Source organism: Pantherophis guttatus, chromosome 1 (assembly GCF_059756535.1).
Source record: "Pantherophis guttatus breed Tessera chromosome 1, ASM5975653v1, whole genome shotgun sequence".
Lineage (NCBI taxonomy): Eukaryota > Metazoa > Chordata > Lepidosauria > Squamata > Colubridae > Pantherophis > Pantherophis guttatus.
Genome location: NC_142063.1, coordinates 293,695,895 through 293,713,465, shown reverse-complemented (window position 1 = coordinate 293,713,465; position 17,571 = coordinate 293,695,895). Strand labels below are relative to the sequence as shown.

The following is a 17,571-nucleotide window of genomic DNA, read 5'->3' as shown; positions in this document are numbered from 1 at the left end:
TAAATTCTAAATCAGAAATTCAAATAGTTTGATTCTCAACTGCCACATGTTAGCTGGGATGAAATCCAGCAGGTTCTGGAGAACTGGTAGCGGAAATTTTGAACAGTTCGGACAACCGGTATTGGAAATTTTGAGTAGTTCGGAGAACCGGCTAATATCACCTCTGGCCGGCCCCAGAGTGGGGTGGGAATGGAGATTTTGCAATATCCTTCCCTCAGGAGTGGGGAGGGAATGAGGATTTTGCTTTTACAATGTGATTTTGTCTTATTTTCTGCACTGTCATTGCCTATTATAATCACTGTTGTTTATTTTGGTTATGTTAACCTTCAGAATTTGCTCCATCCAAAAGGTTAATTTCTTCCAAACATACATAATAAAAGACAATTCTGGTGTGGTTAAAAAAATGAGACTTGTACAGTATTTGGTGGACCACATGCTCTGTTTTAATTGTTTTACTTGCTTCTGAAGAATTCATTGTACAAAGCAAACAGGACTTCTCTTTTAGAGTGGCATATTTTCCTCTTTGGCTTCAGTAGCTACTGATTCAATACAGTAATACAATAATGACAGTCAGCGGTGGGTTCTAAAATTTTTTATTATCTGTTCTGTGGGCTGGCTTATTTTGTGGGTGTGGTTTGATGGTCATGTGACAATTCTTTAGGATTTAGCAGAGGTACTGGTTTACCAGGCTTTTAACTACTTGCAGAACCGTACTGGTCTACCCATTTGTTCTTGGAGCGTTCCGGTCTACCCATTTGTTTTTGGAGGCCCCAGTCTACCCATTTGTTTTTGGAGCACACCAGTCTATCCATTTGTTTTTCGAGCACACTGGTCTACCACAACACTGCCTTTTAACACTGATCAGCTGTAGGGCGGCCCTTTGAAGCCCCATGGCAAGAGTTTAAACAGTTTTTTTCCTTGTAGCCAATCAGCTGGGACTTGGGAGGCAGCGAATAGATTGGAGGCGGAGCCAAATAAAAGGTAAGAATAATGCGGGGGGGCGGGAGGGCCCAGCTCCTGAACAAAGAAAACCGGTTCGATGACATCATATCATCACCGCTACTGGCTCGGCCGAACTGGGAGGAACCCACCGCTGATGACAGTGCAGAAAATAAGACAAATTAATTCAATAGGAAAATAAGGACCATAGAAAAGTCTCGCATTGCAGGAAGACTCTCCTGTCTTTCTTCTTCTGTACCCACCACTTTCAATATTATGTTCCTTTTCTGGGTCTTAGCAGCTCTTTCCCACTCCTGCTGCTCCCTGCTTTGCTTCTGAACTGATTCTGGGCATCTGTGGTCTTTGGGAGGTACATATACAAAGGTGGAAGGGTGGTTTTACACACTTGGGTGATAAACAAGATAATACTTATATAGTAATGCCTAAACTCTTGCCTAGTATCCACAAAACCTACTTGTGTTAGGAAATGACTCTGAATTTTCAGAAATGAATCAATAAAATATCTTATGCCACCAGACTTCAAATTTTGAGCTTAGACAACTTAGAACTACGCTGACTTCGGTCTGACTTAAGTGTATTACATAAAATTATCTGCCACAATGTCCTACCTGTCAATGACTACTTCAGCTTCAACCACAACAATACACGAACAAATAATAGATACAAACTCAAGATAAACCGCTCCAAACTCGATTTCAGAAAATATGACTTCAGTAACAGAGTGGTCAATGCCTGGAATGCACTACCTGACTCTGTGGTTTCTTCCCCAAACCCCCCAAACTTTAACCTTAAACTGTCTACTGTTGACCTCACCCCATTCCTAAGAGGCAGGGATGGGTTCTACTTACCTTTACTACTGGTTCGCAACAGGAGCACACGCATTCGCAGATAGTCAATTATGACGTCCGGGTGGGTGGGCGGAACCTCCCACCGCTTTTACTACAGGTTCTAAAGAACCGGACAGAACCGGGAACAATCACCACTGCTAAGAGGACTGTAAGGGGCGTGCATAAGTGCATCAGCTTGCCTACCGTCCCTGTCCTAATATTCCTTTTTACTCTTACTCTTTTCATGTATTCAAATTATGTTTATACTTTTACCTGTTATCTTATATATGCTTGACAAATAAATAAAATAAAATAAAATAAAAATAAAACTGAAATCTGGTGCTCTATTAAATAAGCAAATAAATCTATGGCTCATCTTATAGCCTAACAGCACATATATTCCAGGACTGTTAATGAATTTAATTAGCACCTAACTTCTAGATGCTTTTTGTATAACAATATTAATGATTATGTGGGCTGATCTGTGGAAACAGTGATTGTGATTTGCTATGTAGGAGTAGGAGGCTAAAATTTAGTGGATTTGTTCCTTTCCTATTCTAGGGTCCTATAATAAGCTTTTTCTAAGCAGTAAATAATAAGCTTTTTAATATATTAAAATGCTGCAAAGTGTTTTCAAATGTGGTGGATATTTTTATTTATGTATGTATGCCTCTTGAAACAAATGCAGATCATTTCTGAGGCTGTGCCTGCCAGTTATTCTACTGCTCTTATATGATGGTGTTTCATGTGATGTCTGTGACCTTTGTTATCTTCTGAGTTTTTAATGCTGATCTTCCTTTCTACAGGGACATTTGTATCAGCTTTCACAGTCTTGTGTGGAGCCCGGACGGATCTCCCTGACAGACACATTTGTTGTGTGTTCTGGTTGAATATTGCAGCAGCTCTGATTCAGATTCTCACAGCAATTGTGATGGTTGGCTGGATCATGAGTATATTTTGGGGGATGGACATGGTCATTCTTGCCAGTAAGTTTTTGTTCATTTTTGTTTGTTATTCTAATTATTAAGAATTAAAGTGAGCTTGTGGGAATTGGGATAGAAGTGGGTCCTAGTTAAATCAAATAGTTCTCTAACAGCTAAAATCTCTTTTTTGTGTGAGTTGATACCTTGATGGAATCTATTTGCGGAAACAAGCTAAAGATGCTTCCTTCTCTTTTTCCCTAATATTTCTTTGAACAAAAACAACATTAGGATATAGAGATCAGCTTTTGTCATGGAGTGACCTCCAAAACACTTTCTTTCACATTCTTTTATAAATGTACCATACTTGTTCTCTATACTAGTCAAGCAGTTGGCTCCCAGTAACCATAAATGGTGCATAAAGGCAATCACGATTTATCCATTTTTTAAAAAATTAATCAGTTTGGCCATCTCAATTACCAAAGGAATTCTAGGCAGTATGCAGCAATATAATAAAAACAGATTAAACAAACATAACAAATCTAACAAAAAACAATGTACCAGTAGAGCTTCTCATTAGGGAAATGTTAATATAATTATATGGCTAACAAATATCATAAACTGGGTCACAAAGGAGCCTATCCAGGGGCCTGATCAAAAAGCAAGATCTTCAAGGCTTTCCTAAAGACAACTGGGTCCCAAGTAATGCTCTTTCAGAGGGCAGTGGCAGACAAAGAGAAGGGGTCTCTGGGGTCCCATAAGATAACACTCCCTTCATCTATGGGATCTGGAGCATGCTTATTCTACAATATTTACTAAACAAGCAAACAACCAAACCACAGAGAGAAAAAGATACTCATGTAGGTAACTAGACCCCAATTCATGAAGGTGCCAACTAGCATGTTGAATTGCAACTGTCACATGGGTGAAATGGTATGCATCTGCAGCTACTCATGCTGCTTCGTTCCAACTGCAACTTCCAGGAGCAACCCCAGCTGGAGCATGTTGCAGTAGTAAATAAAAATATCTAAAACCTGAAAGACTATGAGAAAGGCCTCCCAAATCAGAAAAGAGCGTAATTGGCTAACCAAATGTATTTGTGCAGAAAGCTTTCTTGGCCATAGCTGCCACTAACCCCCCAAATTCTGCCTGGGTTACTGCAATGTAATTGAGAACTAATATTAGAAAATCTCTAAAACAGAAGGTCTTTGCATCTTCAACCATTCAGTGTTGCTAGGCTTGTGAAAAAAACTCACCAAGGCTGAGAATGAAAACAAAAGTATTTCAAAACATAACTAATGAAGAGCAGATGGTTGTTTCAGTGTCAGGCTTATCTGGGAAAAAGGGTGGTTAGTGCTTCAGTTTCACAATCTGGGAAAAAGGCTCAATAATTCAGTGATCCCACCTTAATTCATTCATTCCTAAATGTAGGTAGGAATTTGGATTCTTTGGTTTCCAAGGTTCTATATCCTAACCTCTTATTTCCTGACAATAATTAAAGACATTTAATGTGACTCTTGCTTCCCTGACTGCTGAGGATTGGACAGGTTGACCCTGATCCTGTTCCTCTGTATCCAGATCCAACATCCTTGAGGCACTACAAAATATTGGCAGTGTTGCCCAATGAGCCTGGGATTGAAATAGACTATTGGATGTCACCCACATATTGACACTCCCTAACAATATTTCCAGATAACTTCACATAATACCCTCATGTAGATGTTAAATAAGAATGGGGAATGTGTTGAATCCTAAGGGCTCTTACAAAATGAGGGTTTCAGGTGTCAGGATGCTTTCCCTCCCAACACAACTGCACCCAATCCCAGAGAAACTTGGAAACTACAGTATGATAGTTGTCAGCCATTCAGTCAACAACTGTGTGTTGGCACTGAAATATGAACTTAAAACTGGTCCTTAAAATTCTAGCCATCTCCACAGTCACATGATTGCAATCCAGGCACTTGAGAGCCTGGCTCATGAGTAGCCTGTTGCAGGGAGCTGTGACCTGTGATCACCACTTGTGAACTTTTCTGTCAGATTCCCACAAGCAGAGTCCAGTAAGTTGCCCCTACCTCTTTTTCTCCGGGAGCCCATTACAGAGATATCATATTCCTTAACGCCAGTGGTGGATTGCTACCGGCTCACCCCGGATGGGGCGAACCGGTAGCGGCAGTGGCGGGAGGCTCCACCCACCCAGCCGGTCATCTCTGCATATGCACAGAAACTTCTGCGCATGTGAAGAAGCATCACACATGAGTGGTGTGTGCTCCCATGAGCGAACCAGTAGCAACTGGGTTTGAACCCCACTACTGCTTAGCGCCCCCTCCTGCCCGCACTCCATAGTGCACACCTGCTCACCGCACCCTGCCCACACCTTCTGCCAGCTTTCCCATGTTTCCCATCACCTACTGGAGTCCCTCGCTAGCTTGCTCACACTCCCTGGCATCCATCTGCAGCTGTTCTGCCCCAGCTATGGACCCCAAAGAACACAGTACACACAAAATCCGTACAAACCTTAGTTTACTAATTTAAATCAGTCTTTTCTGAACAAAGGCTGTTAATTTAACTTCATTAACAGCCGACAAGAATCCAAAGAATAATAAATCAATTCTGAGGCACAATATTTCAGATAACTGTAATCTTACTGTGGTTGGCAGAATGCCCAGAAGAAATTTGCAGGAAAACTGATAAGAGAGAAACAAGAGCCGAATCAAGACGTGAAGGAATGTGAACGAAGTTGTTTCCTGCAAATTGCATCAGTCGTCGTCCTTCCTTAAATAGGCTAGGGGAATGGCCAATTAGCCCCAAGCCTTACTCTCGAGGAGATCTCCTCTTGAGGAGCCACTCCTGCCTTTTTGCAGCTCGTGCATTGAGAAGAGGTTTCTCCTCTTCTTCCTCTTCACTTATGGGAGCTTCTGGAGGTTCTGAAGACTCTGGCTGAATCCCTGCCTCTGCCACCACTTCTTCTCCAGCCTCCTCATTGTCTGACTCAAGTGCCAACTGCACAGGCTGCTGGCGCAGCACCACACCAGCCTCCTCGCTGTCGGAATCAGCTACTAAGTGCACAGGCTGCTGACAGGCCACAACAGCAGCCCTTACTAGCTCGCTCGTGTTCTCCAGAATCCACTTTTCAGTCTTACCAAGTAGACTAGACAGGAAACACACCCAAATAAACTAATTCTATTTTATTATGAAGCTACAACAATAGAATCTTGCAAATCTGAAAATTTCCTGCCATCACCTTTACAGCCCAAGAACTCAGGGAGTTTCTTGCTTCACCTTGCTATACAGCTGCAGCCTATGTGCTTTCTTATCTGGCCATTCCTTGCATTATATTTCTTTGCCCTGCCTCCCAGGTTCATTCCCACATACCATTTCATTACCTGCAACCTCTGGTAACCCACGCGAGCCCTCTGCCAGCTCTCCTGCAGCCCTGCTATCCTGCCCACATAACATAGTGTCTGCCTATGGCACCTGCCTCTGCACAGCACCCTCTCACCAGCAACCCCCTCCTCTGCTCCTTGCCTGGGACTCCCTTGTTTCCATTTAATGACCTTCTGGGGTTATGATGACAACTGGGATTGCTAGGATAGGTGTTGCTAAGTGATCTGGTCACATGTTGTTGCACTTTACAACTGTATCGTTTAACAATGGCAGTCCCAGTCCCAATTGCTCTTGTAATTTGAGGACTATTTGTAGCACAGTCCCTTCCATTCTTAACTCTCAGACCCAGTCCGGAAGAATACCATGACTAACAGTATCAAAAGTTGTTGAGGGGCCAAGGAGGGCATGCAGAATTACATGTCCTATATCCGATATTGTCAGAGGTGGTCCATAAGTATAATCAGTGCCATCTCAGGCATATATAAAGCCTGAATTTGAACTGAAAGGGGCCTTGTCATTACTTCCCATAGGCAAACTTCCTCTGATCCTGGACACATTTTATTAATATCCTGAGAAGTTGCCCATTTATAATATAATAATCTTAGTTGGGGACTGCTATCATGTGATTCTAAGTTTGATGGTTTTAACTACTCTATGAGAAAAAATACACCTTTAATTACTCTCCACTAGTTTAATGCTAACTCCTTATATATAGGATAATTTTTTCCTCTCTATACTATACATGACGTTTTATCACTCTATCATGTTCTCTGACAGGTAGGGACGCATAGGGATGCGGTGGCTCAATGGCTAAGACACTGAGCTTGTCGATCGAAAGGTTGGCAGTTCGGCAGTTCAAATCCCTAGTGCCGTGTAACGGGGTGAGCTCCCGTTACTTGTCCCAGCTTCTGCCAACCTAGCAGTTCAAAAACATGTAAAAAATGCAAGTAGAAAAATAGGGACCACCTATGGTGGGAAGGTAATAGCGTTCCGTGCAGCTTTGGCGTTTAGTCATGTTGGCCACATGACCACGGAGACATCTTCGGACAGCGCTGGCTTTTCGGCTTTGAAACAGAGATGAGCACCACCCCCTAGAGTCGAATGACTAGCACAACTGGGCCTGGTGGCTCAGCAGCCTAAAAGCATTGTGATTAACACCAGCTGTTTGCAATTACTGTAAGTTCGAATCTCAGCAGGCTCAAGGTTAACTCAGCCTTCCATCCTTTCTAAGGTAGGTAAAATGAGGACCCAGTTGTGGGGGCAATAAGCTGACTTTGTATAAATATACAAAAGTATGAAGGCTATTGCTTAATGCATTGTAAGCCGCCCTGAGTCTCCAGAGAAGGGCGGCATATAAATCAAATAAAAAACAAACAAACATATGTGCGAGGGGAACCTTTACCTTTACCATGTTCTCTGTTAAATTTTTCCCCCTCTATGCTAGCTAATACAATATCCTTTGATAGCACATTTAATCCATTAATTCCTCATTTGGATTGCCATTTTAATATATGTTTAGCACTATAATATTCTTTTGGGAAGATAGCAATTAGAATTGTACTTAGGGTACGAAGTATGGTCATATTGTATTAATTTAAAACATTGTGATATTGACAGTTTTATTCATGATATTATCATTTTTGCTTTTTTGTTGAGTCAAGATTTTAATTGATCTGATCCTTACAAACCCAGGGGTTTTTCCTTCTCAGATTCCCTCAATGCATATCCAGTGCATATTCTAGAAGCAAATTTAAATTCTTGTTAGTTAGGGATTTGCAAAGGAAAAAAAGCTTCAATTCTAAAATACCATTCTTTAATAAACAGAGAGTAGCTAATCACTGTACTTATGTTTTTCCATTTTGCTCTTTTTTGAATAATTTCTTATAATTATGGCTTTGTCTTTCTCTTTTATGTTTCTTTCACTTCTTCTGAATGATCAACCAAGTTTCACAAGGTATGTTTTTATCTGATATTTCCCCCCACAATTTAATTAATTTAAACATAAACACTTTTCCTCAGGGAAAATGTTTCAAATACTAAACTAAGCCTGCATTCTTTTATTATTTCAAACCATAATGCAATTGCTTTGTGTGGGGCTTAGGATATTGTGAACTAAGCCACCAATATTACTAAATCATCACTTTTAACTTTGCTTAAACCCAAAGAAGTGTGATTCATTCAGTAAATCACGATAAAGCAAACCCTACCATAATGCACATGAACCCCATCTTTAAGACCTTGGCCAGAGATCACTGAGGACAATTCCTTGATCCACATGTTTCAGTTTCTTAATCTATGAACTAATTTTGCTTCTTCACATTACGAAGCTTGAAACAAACTGCTTAAGCTTAAAAAAATTTGAATTGCATGGGTTAGAAGCATACTCAGAAAAAAATCTGCAGAAAAATTAGGTGGGCAACCATTTCATAAAATATCTGTGTGGGGAATTATTTTTTGTATGCCAAATGTTGCATTCAAATGTGTCCATTCCTCCTCCCTATCCAAACCTAATGTTAATTTGCTTTCCAATCCAATTCCATTTAAGAATATATATATATACTGGGATCCTGCTGTACCTGATACTGTATATATTATAATAGTGGCATTACTTGTAAATTAAATCAGAGTTCTTTTTTCTGTAATTTTCCCACATCTGATTTACAAGCCCAGACAAAACCAATAACAAAAAATAAGTCCTATTAAAATGTATTTACTTGAGGTGAGTAACAAATGAGGGCAATTCTGAAGGGAAGAATATGTGCCAAGCACATTCAGTGTCCCTCTGAGCTTCTGTCCTGATTTATCAGCATGCAGACTAGAATGCAAAATATGTGTCAGCTGTTATTTACATGATGTTCCTTGTATCACAGAAAAAAATATATCCTTAAGCTGTGCTTAAGTTTATTCATCCATGTTTTAAACCACATTTACATATAAGGAACTTTGGAGAAATAATGCTTGCAACATCTTGAGACACAGCTATTTCAGTCTCCTGGTTATGTCCCAGGATGAAGTGAGCAGCATATGAAAACACCTTTAGAAAATGAATGGAAACACTGTTGGCAGTGTAAATGAAGTTTTAATTTAATATGTTATGCCATGGATGCAGAGCAGGGGTACTTTTTGAGTGTCCTTAACAATTAATTCTCTGAAAACTCGGATATGTATCCTGAATAAAATCAAGGAACTCTTGTACATAATTATTTTCTTATTCTTTCACTTTGCCCAGAAAGGCAATGACTATGTCTAAAGTTGCTAGAAATCCTTACCTTCTACCCTAGTAGTTTAATATCTATCTCCACACCCGATTTTTAAAAATCAAATATTGTTTTTATGTTTGCATTTATACTTTGACCTAAATAAATAATTTTCAATAAAATAAAATTAATGGTAGAATTCCCCAGAGACTGACTTTGGTTGCTAATATTCATTTCTACACTCTTAAGCGCAATCACAGAAGAATATTCTCCTCCTATTTCATTAGCTCTGAGCAGTAATCCAAAATATTAAGATTTATCTTATTGCTTAGTGCAGATTGTTTAACCTTCCTTTTCCACCAGAACCTAAGATACTGTTGGATTCCAATGGAACCCAACAATAACTTCCTTTCCATCTTCTTTCTTTCTTTTGTGTGTGTGGTTGAGTATCCAGCAGAGCGGAGGTGCAGATCAGCAGAGAGTGACCTTCACTGATCACTTGGACAGCTAAAACTGCTTATGGAGACTCTGACATGTGGATTTTTGAACTGGCACAGTCAACATGCCAGGATGCCAGCCAAGCCATTCCAAAAGTGGAAGAAAGCCACTGGTTAGGTAGGGATATGGCTGAGGAGGAAGATAACATTTGCGCAAACATCACTGAAGAAGTTACATTTTTTCCATCTTATGGGATGAACTACATGGAAATATTTCACTTCCTTTGTCACTTCTTGAGGAAATGTCCTGATGTGAATATCAAGAAGCAGAGGAAATATTGATAGATAATGTGCAATATATCAAAGCAAACATTTGAAGGGAGATTCCCGCCCCCCCCAAAGGCATTCTTTAGTGCAGGAAAGTTCAAGTTGTAACTTTCTTGCTTGTGTATGTACTTGTGGGATTTTTTGGGTGCTTGTTAAATAACTGTTTTCTGCAGCCAATTTAAGATTCAGCTTGCTGCTTTTGTAAATCCTGTCATTATTGCTTACCTATTCATGCATTTTGCCACCTTTTACCTTCTGAATGTTGGAAAGAAGCTGTGAACTCTTTGTCTAACCAGAAGCAAGAATTTGGCTTTGCTAAATTTTATTTCCACCATTACTTTTTACAGATGTTTTATTCTAAAGTGTGAGGACTGGGTTTTAAGAGATTATAATATGGAGAACATTTTATTGTATACTATGGAAAATGAAAGAAGAAAGAAGTAATATTTTCTGCTCCCTCAAAGAAACTGTGCCAGTAAATGTTAATGTATTTTGGAAATGTGCGTATAAATGATGGATAGTATTTGTAGCTGAGCTGCAGTAAAGGTGTGATATCTCTCTTTCCTAGTATATGTGCTCATAGGGTTCATTACAGGTAAAACAAGTTAATACTTTTAAGATACTTACAAAAATAAGGCTGACAATTTACTGAAGTTAACAGAAACAAAGCCCTGTTGTGGAATTTGTTGAGCAGAACTCTGCTGTGTTGTTACTTATACATTCCAAGACCTCATAAGAGCTTAACTATTTTTTACCAGCATCCATTCAGATTCTTGGTTATGACTGTTGGCGTCTTTATAGATCATAATGAGAAGAGTTTAATAGACAGATTCCAGTCCTTGTTCAACCATGATGACTTTGGTTCAGTTGCTTTTTTGGCCATAATATCATTAGATTGTTTTGAAAGAAAAAAATAGCTGTTTCTGTGTGAAAATCATTAATGGTAAAATAAACGCATAATATTGTGAGTGAAACATGATGCTTTTTTCTGTTCAGGAAAAATGCTTTCAGGAACTGGAAGTCAACTACCAAAAAGGAGGTTCAAGAATTCTGTCAAGTACATGACTGCTAAACTGTGACTTTTTTGCTCACACATTAGCCAGCTAACAACATTCTATAGACAATCATGATTTTTTTAGTGCCGGATTTGAATTACTGCTGCTGTATTTAAGATATTCATTGCCTATCATTTTAAATGTGTTATTGGTTTGCTACCCAACCCTGAGTTAGATATTTAATGGAAGTATCTTGTCATAAATGAGAGACCTGACATATGCAGAAAATTAAACTAAATATCTAGGAATCTGTAATTTTATCATGTAAAATTACATGATAAACATGATAAACTGTAGGACCAATTCTGATACTTCAGCCCACCTTCCACCAGGTTTGTGAAAACTCTAATTATAATTCAGGTAGCTCTGAAAGCTGTGCAATCTCTGTGCCTGTGACAAGAAAAAAAGGTACTGTGGAAGTAATGACAATGGTGGGAATCCCAGTGGTGGGATTCAGCCGGTTTGCACTAGTCCGGGCGAACCAGTTGTTAAATTACCCCTCCCCCCGCTATCAAAGTGGGTCCTGTGTACTGCGCTGCGCTGCAATGGCGAAATGGACAACGGAGCAGCCAGCACAAGGGAAGGAAAAGGCCACTTTCTCTCTTTCTTCTCCCTGCTCCTCCTTCCCTTGTGCCGGCTGCTCCATTTCCCATTTCTCCATTGCAGCACCGCGCCCAGGATCCACTTTAATAGTGTCTGTGTGTATGTGTGGGTAATTTAACAACCAGTTCACGCCGGGTCCAGTTGGCCATCATGGAAGGCTCGTCCCACATGTGCAGTGGAGCAGGAGGACGGGGATGGGCCTTGTCTCCCACAACAGCCAACCTGACCCTGGCAAACCGGTTGTTAAATTACTTGAATCCCACCACTGTGTGGAGGTTATGGCTGTCCATAGCCTTTGAAAGTGAGCTTTGCAACATAACAAGAACAAGTTAAGCTCTTCCTTGCAAATAAAATAGCTACCTATTTTATTAAGCTCAGCCTCTTTTCTTTAACCCAGTGAAGTCACTGGGCAAGAACCCAAATTTACTTCATGAGAAATAATAACAAATATTCTTTTTTAAAATTTATCATACTTTTATTTTTGCTTGTAAACAGAGAATTCTATTCTCTCTTGCAGTAAATCAAGGGGAAATTGTTTAACATCTTCAAGTAACACAGCATCGCCATAGATGGATTGTAATTGATTGACCAACCAGCCTCAATTTCTAGTCCTTAATGGAACTGCATCTACATGGAGGGAAGTATGCAGTGAAGTACCTCAAGGTTCTGTCTTGAGTCCAGTCCTCTTCAACATCTTCATAAACAATTTAAAAGAGGGGATAAAAGAGGAACTCATCAAATTTGCAGACAACACCAAGTTGGCAGGAATAGTCAACACTCAAAAAAATAGGCTAAAGATCCAGTACGATCTCGACACACCTGAAAACTGGGGCCTATCAAACAAAATGAAATTTAGTGTTGAGAAAAGTAAGGTTTTACACTTAATAAAGAAAATCCAGATATACAATAGGTGATACCTGCCTCAACAGCAGCAACTTTGAGAGTAATCTGGGGTTTTTGTTGAATAACCACTTAAATATAAGACAGCAGTGTACTGCAGCCATCAGAAAGCCAACACAGTCCTAGGCTGCATTAGCAGAGGGATAGAATCAAGTTCACATGAAATGTAAGTACTGCTTTATAATGACTTGGTAAAACCACACTTGGACTATTGTTAGTTGGAACCAGTTTTGGTCGCTACAATGTAAAAAAGATTTTGAGACTCTGGAAAAAGTGCAAAGAATAGCAACAAACATGATTAAGGGACTGAAGGCTAAAACATCTGAAGAATGGTTGCGGTAATTGGATATGTCTAGTCCAATGAAAAAAAGGACTGGGGGTGACATGATAGCAAACTTCCAATATCTAAGGGGCTGTCATAAAGAAGAAAGGGTCGATCTAGTCTCCAAAGCACCTGAATGGGTGGAAGCTAATCAAAGAGAGATCCAACCTAGAAATAAGGAGAAATTTCCTGACAGTTGAAACAATTAATCAGTAGAATAGAATAACAGAGTTGGAAGGGATCTTGGAGGTCTTCTAGTCCAACGTCCTGCTTAGGCAGGAAACCCTACACTACTTCAGACAAATTGTTATCTAATCTGTTCTTAAAAACTTCCAGTGTTGGAGCATTTACAACTTCTGGAGGCAAGTTGTTCCACTGATTAATTGTTCTAACTGTCAGGAAATTTCTCCTTAGTTCTAAGTTGCTTCTCTCCTTGATTAGTTTCTACCCATTGCTTCTTGTCCTACCCTTAGGTGCTTTGGAGAATAGTTTGACTCCCTCTTCTTTGTGGCAACCCTTGAGATACTGGAAAACTGCTATTATGATCCCCCTAGTCCTTCTTTTCATCACTAAACATACCCAGTTCCAGCAACCGTTCTTTATATGTTTTATCCTCGAGTCCCCTAATCATATTTTTGTGAAGCAGCTTGCATTCAGAAATCGCGGGAGGTTTTTAAGAAGAGATTGGACAACCACTTATCTCAAATGGTATAGGATTTCTCCAAATAGTATAGGAGATCTCCAAAATCCCTTCCAACTTAGTTTTTCTGTTCTGTTATGCTCTGTTTTATTCGTCATGGTATAATACATTCATTACCCTTCATGCTGCTTTTATTTTGTTGTAATTCTAGTAATTGGGATTGTATCTTGTCTGGGCTTCAGTGAGGCATCCCTATGAAAAAATATTGCAGAAAAGCAGTACAATATCCATGTAGCTGATTAGTAAGGCACTTATGGGGAACAAAATGGCTCTTAAGATCAATACTCTACTGCCAAAATTGAGATCTTTCCTACCTTACACTTTACCTCCTGTTGGGATTAATGAAGCTTTAAAACTTCTAACAAATCTGACTTTTGGTTGGCTAATACTCTATTTTAAAGTCAGCCAATACTATAATTATATGCTTATTTAAAGTAAAATCTCCTTCAAGGAGAACTCAATTCCTGGCAACTTTATGAAGACATCCATTTAGTTCCCTTGGCAACAGTACAGAGACAGTTTCCTATTACATTCTTCCAGGATGTTTCTCACCTTTCCTGCCTAGCCCACAATCCTGGTTTTTCCTGGTAGTCTCAAATTCTAAACTAATCCAACCCTGTTTAGCTTTTAAGTATAAGTCAAGGTCAGGTATATGCTGCCACCTAGCTGAGGATATACTTATTCACTTCTGTATTTGTATCACGTTGAACAGATTTGTCTTGTTCTTGAGAGGAAGCTGACTTTTAAAAACAAAGTTTATCTGAGCTAGAATTATTTGATGGATATTGATATCTCTGATTTAAATATATATAGGCAATCTATGGCCTTCAGTTGTTGATGAGCTAAACTCCCCAACCAGACCAGATAGCAGATGAGCACTCTTTCTTCAGAATTTGGTCAGAAACATTCACTAAAAGTTTTTTCTGGGGAATATTAAAATTGAAGTAGCCATATTGTCAAGGACAATATTTCTGCATACTGTCAAGATAGGATTATATCCTATTGACTAATTATGTGCCATCATGTTGGTATCAACTCTTAGCAGGAAGAAATATAGACTTTTACCAAGATGTTCATCTCCAGTCTGGACCTTTGGAGTGCACGGCTCATGTAGTTAGGGCACTAGATTGGAGGTTAGCAACCCCACTTAGGAAACCTGAGTGCTATTGTGTGATGGGGTGAGCTCCTGTCATTTGCTCCAGCTCTTTGACGGGACATGAAATCAACCTCTGATCAAGTTCAAAATAATACATACATTCTGAGCAATAATGCCTTGTCATTTTCCATATTTTTAAATGCAATCAACAATAGATTTGATTTGACATAAAGAAGAGATGTGTAAATGATGACAACATCTAGATAGTAAAAATGGGGAATATGCATACACACAAACATACATACATACATACATACATACCGTGTTTCCCCGAAAGTAAGACCCTGTCTTATATTTTTTTGAACCCTGAAATAAGTGCTTGGCCTTACTGCCATGTGCTCAAAAGCCCAATTGGGCTTATTATCAGGGGATGTCTTATTTTGGGGAAAACAGGGTACATACATGTGCACGCACACACACACACCTCAGTTTCACAGACATTTAACTTATTTTTTCACAGACATATTACTTATTTTTCTTCTTTAATTTTATTCATGTTTAATATTTATTCCTCCTATTTTCTAAATGCTTTCTAATCTAGCTGGCATAAGCATGGAAGCTTCAACAGAAAAATCACTCCAGAGTCAAGGAGGGATGTAAGTCAACACAATACCTCTTGCGGAGCATTAGTGCAAGAAGGACAGCCAGTTTTGAGGGTCCTCTGTATCTGACATTTCAAAGTTCCCAACTTCCTTATTTTTAAAGTATCAATTAACTGAGAAAGAATTATAATTAGAATTTAAAGAGCAAAGTTTGTCATTCCATTTTCCTTGCTTGTTCAGATTATTTTTATAGACACTTTATCCATCATATCAGTGTGATGCTCTTTTCACAAGGCAACAGTATCAATAATTGTGTTACAGAGAAGGTTTTGGTTAAGAAAATAGAGAGATTTTTAACTGTTAGATGAACTTTGCAGTGGCAAAACCCAGCTCAGTATGTTTGATCAATTCTTTCATTTTTATATGAGGCTGTTCACCGCCCTGAGTCCTGCTGGAAAAGGGCGGTATACAAATCAAAATAATAAATAAATAAATAAATATGTCCATTTTATTAGTTGCTTTTGGGGCTAAAATAGCATTCCAAACAAGCTTAAAAATCATTAAAAGCAAGTCACTGAAACTAACACAAACTCACAAAAGAGCATCCTTGTGTTCATAGGTCAAGGAATAGGGAGGTTCCACAGATCAAAGCAGGAGAGATGCCATCAGTACTTTAGGTACTGGATAATGTACCTTGAGCTAGAATGAAAAATCAGGTCTCTGAAGTTGGACCACAACTTCCTTTATCCCAGTGGTGGGATTCAAATAATTTAACCACCGGTTCTCTGCCCTAATGATTTCTTCCAACAACCAGTTCACCAAACTGCTCAGAAAGTTAACAACCGGTTCTCCCGAAGTGGTGCAACCTGGCTGAATCCCACCACTGCTTTATCCTTTCCACTGGCTATATTGACTTGAGCTAATGTATGTTGGAATCAGGCAGTGTCTGGAACCTTGCAGATTTTCTGCTACTGTACTAGAAAGTCTTTTAAGTCCTATCACTCTTTTGCATAACAGAATTCGAACGGACTTTCAAGGTCTTCTAGTCCAATTCCCTGCTCAAGCAGGAAACCCTATACCAGTGATAGCTAACCTTTTCTGGACTGAGTGCCCAAAGCGTGCATTCGCCTGAACCCCCAAAATGCAATGTGCACTGGGGGCCCATGCACACATACCCCCTGCATGCGCCCTGCCCCCACACATGTGCCAGCACCCACCACATGCACCCAGCCCTCCCACGCATGCATGTGCGGACCCCCTGCATGGACTCCGTCTCCCCCCAGCATGCGGGCCCAGCCCCCCATATGTGCCCCCCCCACACATGTGCGGCAGAGACCCAAAGACCAGTTGGCTGGTAGGAGTGCACATGCATGCGTAGCGGAGCTAAACTGGGGCAACGGCTCATGTGCCCACAGAGAGGGTTCACTATCATGGCCCTATACCATTTCAGACAAATGGTTGTCCAGTCTGCTCTTAAAAATCTCCAGTGCTGGAGTGCCCACAATTTCTGGACACAACTGGTTCCACTGATTAATTGTTCTGTCTGGAAATTTCTCCTTAGTTCTAGGTTGCTTCTCTCCTTGATTAGTTTCCATCCATTTCTTCTTGTCCTGCCTTCAAAATATTATTTATTTATTTATTTATTTATTTATTTATTTATTTATTTATTTATTTATTTATTTATTTATTTATTGGTTCGATTTATATGCCGCCCTTTTCCAGAGACTCAGGGCGGCTTACAATGCATTAAGCAATAGCCTTCATACTTTTGTATATACCTGCTTAGTAGGGCTTTTGGCCCCCCCAGAGTGGTGTTCTTTTTTATACAAAGTCAGCTTATTGCCCCTACAAACTGGGTCCTCATTTTACCTACCTTCGAAAGGATGGAAGGCTGAGTCAACCTTGAGCCTGGTGAGATTTGAACTTGCAATAATTGCAGGCAGCTGGTGTTATCTTAACAGTGCTTTAATCTGCTGCGCCACCAAGGCTCTTTTAAATAGATATAGATTGGAGAATAGATTCTTCATTGTGGCAGATCCTTTGAGTTTTTGAGTTTCTTTCCTATAGTGAATCATATCATTAACTTGCACATACTACTTATTTTTGTTATTTAAACAGTAAAATACCAACCCCTACTCCATTTTTAATCTATTTCCTCTTCCTTTTAAAAAAGTAAAAGTACATTAAATCAAAGTAATTTATGTACTAAGGAGAGGCATTAGATCCATCTAGATTAGAGCA

The 17,571-nt window shown here is 39.6% G+C and overlaps 1 protein-coding gene across 1 annotated transcript in view; it reads left to right on the top strand.

Annotated features, from left to right (window-relative positions):
* The window catches only part of STUM (stum, mechanosensory transduction mediator homolog), a 41,659-nt gene extending 30,633 nt beyond the window's left edge, over positions 1 to 11,026 (top strand). The window contains exons 2-3 of the mRNA XM_060692461.2: positions 2,594 to 2,773; positions 8,037 to 11,026. Coding sequence (XP_060548444.1) covers positions 2,594 to 2,773; positions 8,037 to 8,131 — 275 coding nt within the window. The 3' untranslated portion in view covers positions 8,132 to 11,026. The remainder of the gene's footprint in view (positions 1 to 2,593; positions 2,774 to 8,036) is intronic.
* Positions 11,027 to 17,571: the final 6,545 nt, after the last annotated feature.